The sequence below is a fragment of the Sphaeroforma arctica genome, assembly GCF_001186125.1.
Source record: "Sphaeroforma arctica JP610 unplaced genomic scaffold supercont1.530, whole genome shotgun sequence".
In the NCBI taxonomy this organism is placed as follows: domain Eukaryota; class Ichthyosporea; order Ichthyophonida; genus Sphaeroforma; species Sphaeroforma arctica.
The window spans coordinates 5,725-10,228 of NW_014040028.1; the positions used below are offsets into that span (position 1 = coordinate 5,725).

The following is a 4,504-nucleotide window of genomic DNA, read 5'->3' on the forward strand; positions in this document are numbered from 1 at the left end:
CTCTACGAGTAGAGACGATGGTACAGTGTAACGAGTACGACGTATACTTGACCATCTAGTGTAAACAACTTGAACTCAAGGTCTAAAGCCATGACAATACGAGAGACTATCATTGGACCATCTGAGGAACAGGTTCAACTCAGATCAGAGCCATGACAAATAACGAGAGACTATCATTGGACCAGCTGAGGAACAACTTCAACTCAGATCAGAGCCATGACAGATAACGAGAGACTATCATTGGACCATCTGAGAAACAACTTCAACTCAGGTCAGAGCCATGACAAACAACGAGAGACTATTGTTGAACCATCTGAAAAAGACCTCTAAGTGACACCATGAGAACCCGGGCAGACGCGCGCGTCATCTACAACTCTGTAAAACCTCGAAACATAAAAAATGATCCTGAACCAGAAGATAGACAGTTCTGTTTTGGTTGAACACACGTATGTCCCCAGAGCACTCCAGGCCTTGCTTAACTGTACCACATAAACTCAACAACACATCACAATCACAAATTTCCGACCGGATGCAACAACAAGCCTCCCGCGACAAACCGATCGTGCGCGGTTGGGACGACATAAATAAAACCAGAATCGAATCAGCACTCTCACAGGGTTTCATGACACGACGCACCTGAGCCAGTAGTAACGGCATTGAGTCAGAGTTGTACCAGCCCTCCTCCACTGAGTAGAATATAGCCGTGAGTACACACAGCAGCAACAGCGCAGGGGCGGGCCAGAACTCCATCACCAGAAGAATGCCCATCGCCGTGACCTGTGCGATTCCGAGTGACTGTGGTGTTGCGTAGTATAAGTTGCGTGTTGTTAACTATGCGGATATAAGTTAATGATAAGCATGAGATGACAGATATATCGTAAGAATGCCCATCGCCGTGACCTGTGCGATTCCGAGTGACTGTGGCGTTGAGTAGTATAAGTTGCGTGTTGCTAACTATGCGGATATAAGTTAATGTGGGCGATTCCGAGTGACTGTGGTGTTGCGTAGTATATAGTCACCATACAAAACTATAACGAAAAGCTTTCATAATTGTCTCTGTGAGAAAGGTACTAGAAGACTCCATTGTCAGCAATTTATGCAAACCTGCGCGTCTGCGATTGTGTGTCGCAAATGGTCAGCTCATAGAGTGATATAATGAACCGAATGGACAATGCACTCAGTATACGAGCAACAACTACCCATCCATCAGCAAGAACTACCGATACATGACCGATACCGTGCGAGTCACAGGTACTTGTGCAGTATAGGATGGGCAGACATATTGATCCAATAGAAAACCGCATGGGAGGTACCAGGATGGGGTGACGCTTTGGGAATCCTGCGGTGTATTTGCGATACTCGCCAAACTCATACGATAGAGTGCGTATACACTTCGATGTAGCATACTAAGTACACACGTGCTTTTAAATATCTCCCTCCACTCATCCCTGCTCAATATTTGTTCTCCTCAAAACTCACCCTCTTTGACTGCAGGCCGGAAGACTTACGTGAGCACTGAATATAAGGCACACATGGTTTACGTAGATGTATCTTACCTGAAACATGTCTCCCCTGCACACATCACTACAGGCTGCATAGCTCACCCTCCATCACAAGCGCCCCAAAATACGAACCCAGTATCTACGAAGCACTGTTAGTCTAACTATAGTATATATACAGAATTATATGATGTAGTGACTCTCAAGACAAACTTACTATGCAAACTTATAGTATATATACATAATGTACAGGTTGTGAACGTATATGATATAGTGACTCTCAAGAGAAACTTACGATGCAAACTTATAGTATATACAGATTGCATAGAGTGTGAACGTATATGATATAATATAGTGACTACTAGACAAACCTACGATGCAAACTTATAGTATATACAGAATGTTCAAAGTGTGAACGTAGATGATATAGCGACTCTCAGAGAAACTTACGATGCAAACTTATAGTATATACAAGAATGTTCAAAGTGTGAACGTATATGATATGATATGATATAGTGACTGTCAGAGAAACATACGATACAAATTCGGCTGAAGAACAGGTTCCAGAAACGCCCGCCGCTCTCGAACTTCGGTACACGTACATACAGCAGCTGGTAGCGGCGCACCCAATAGCCCCACGCCTGGGTGTGGAAAAACAATGGACAACGAGGAGGTGTCAAAATATGACTTACACTAGAGCTACTAGTATACTAGAGGTATGGAGGTAGGTTAGGTATCCACTAGATATAGATAGGTGCGCATATACTAGACTTGCTAGGTGAGACATATGAAGGTAAATATCCATCAGACTTATAAATAAGGGTAGCTATCCACTAGAAATATAAGTTAAATATACTTATTTTATAATAGAGAGATTGGTACATGGACCGGACCAGACACTTACTGTGGACTCAGACTCGACGAGTACAGTAAACGCTAAGAGATACTTCAGAGGGCTACTGATGAAGACATTGCTCCCTTGCGGTTAATACAGGCGCAACACCATGAGCTACAACACCAAACACGAAGATGGGAAATGACATACGTTAAAAAAAAAGTATACGTTGGAAATCAGCGGATACATAATGGCAAACCACGTGATACAGACACAAATGGAAAGGTACTGGAAGCCGTACAATAACAACTAGAAGGACAGAACGCCCCACCATGTGGTTAGGCACCTTTCTCCACAGTCACAGAAAGGGAGCCCTCTCTCCTAGAGAGAGGGAGCCCCCCCCCCCATATGACCCTTCCATAGAGGTTCAACAAAGTGTCCACACAAGGATTGTATCGCCATTGTTCATGTAGTAAGACGTCGACTATAAAACTAAACCGCTGAAACACATATACTAACAATCAGAAGCAGAGAAGAACATACCATGTACAACAAGGCGAATGGCGAGAGCAAGGGAGCAATCACGGCGAAGCACAGCCCCAACAAATACACCATAATCAAATCCGAGGCAAAGAACGCAAACTGTGGGGGGTTGAATGTGGGTTAGAAGTGATGAATTAGTATAAAGGGTTCCATGGTGACTATACATAATGTAAGTTAAATGTGATAAATTAGTTTCCATGGTGACTATATATAATGTGGATTAAATGTGATAAAATTACTTTGCATGGTGACTATATACGCTTCAGCAGGCCAAGGTTTCAGGGTTTATCAGGGGGTGATATTTAATCGAGTGGGAATGTAAATAGCGTCGTAAAACGACTATAATAGAGCAGGAGAACCACTGCCAGCCTGTGGCTTAATCAGAGTCTCATCCAGTTCAGTTGCAGTCGTGGATGTTCAGCTGGAAGACTTACCAGAGACCTATATCAATATATGACAGAACAGCGAGACCACCGGATATCTAAAAGATACGAGAGACACCCACCAGTAGACAGAGCAGGCCGGATTGGATTTAGCACACATACAAACATCTACTACTCTGCCTATGCGCACCAGCGTGCCGATGTAGTCACATTTGCACAGGAAACTTTAAACGCACGTGCACAAAAGCGACCGCTGGCTGTACCTCGGAAGCTATACGCCATCAATTGCCGGAGCAGTTGGGGAGGCATGTCTTATGGATATGCATGGATATAGACTGTATATTCGCCTACAGCATTTTCTGAAAGACTGAGCGTAGTTGCCGTGTCCATGGCAATAAGATATCAGACCACCACACCCCTCACCACACACCTGTAGCAATGTGTGTTTAATGCACTCATACAAACATATCCAGCGATGGATGTCCTACAAACTGGTAGTCACCACAATGTATATTGCTGGATACTCAGCCTTCGCCACCCACCTCTAAAATATCCGGCAATATCATGTATAGACACCTAAACATACATATTGTATTGTGAGATACACATCTTTCGCTAGCTACCTCTGGCATGCACCATACACATGCACGTTCACAATGTACTATATTGTGAGATACACATACACCTACACAAGTGTACTGTATTGTGAGATACACATACACCTACACAAGTGTACTGTATTGTGACATACACGTACACAAGTGTACTGTATTGTGAATTACACATACACCTACACAACTGTACTGTATTGTGAGTTACACATACACGTACACAAGTGTACTGTATTGTGAGTTACACATACACCTACACAAGTGTACTGTATTGCGAGTTACACGTACACGTACACAAGTGTACTGTATTGTGAGCTACACAGCTTTCGCTACGTACCTCTGGCATATCCGGCTTCATGGCACTGAGTCTCTCTCGCGGTGTCCTGGCGAAGAACCACAGCTTAATGGACGTAATCAGCAACTCAATCACATCCAACAGCTGCCATTGCATCGTGATGAAGATTTTCACCATACTATGAATGGGCAATGTGGAAGAACCGTAAGTCAGCGATACTCGAGTGAAGAGTATAAGCCACTAACCACCAATCAAGTAGGAAGTAAATCAAGCGTATGCAGGTGTGTCTAGATATGTACAAGTCACTTAGCAACAACCAATGAGAAATTGATCAAGCG

At 43.6% G+C, this 4,504-nt stretch overlaps 1 protein-coding gene across 2 annotated transcripts in view; it reads right to left on the minus strand.

The window, feature by feature from the left end:
* The window catches only part of SARC_07009, a gene marked incomplete at its 5' end in the record, with an annotated part of 20,385 nt that overhangs the window by 2,288 nt on the left and 13,593 nt on the right, over window positions 1-4,504 (minus strand). The window contains 4 exons of one of the 2 annotated variants that reach the window (XM_014299059.1): window positions 637-795; window positions 2,036-2,140; window positions 2,878-2,976; window positions 4,209-4,344. In XM_014299059.1, the coding sequence (XP_014154534.1) occupies window positions 637-795; window positions 2,036-2,140; window positions 2,878-2,976; window positions 4,209-4,344 (499 nt within the window). Of the gene's footprint in view, window positions 1-636; window positions 796-1,830; window positions 2,141-2,877; window positions 2,977-4,208; window positions 4,345-4,504 lie in introns of those variants that run through there. The other variant, XM_014299058.1, reaches the window with a different exon arrangement.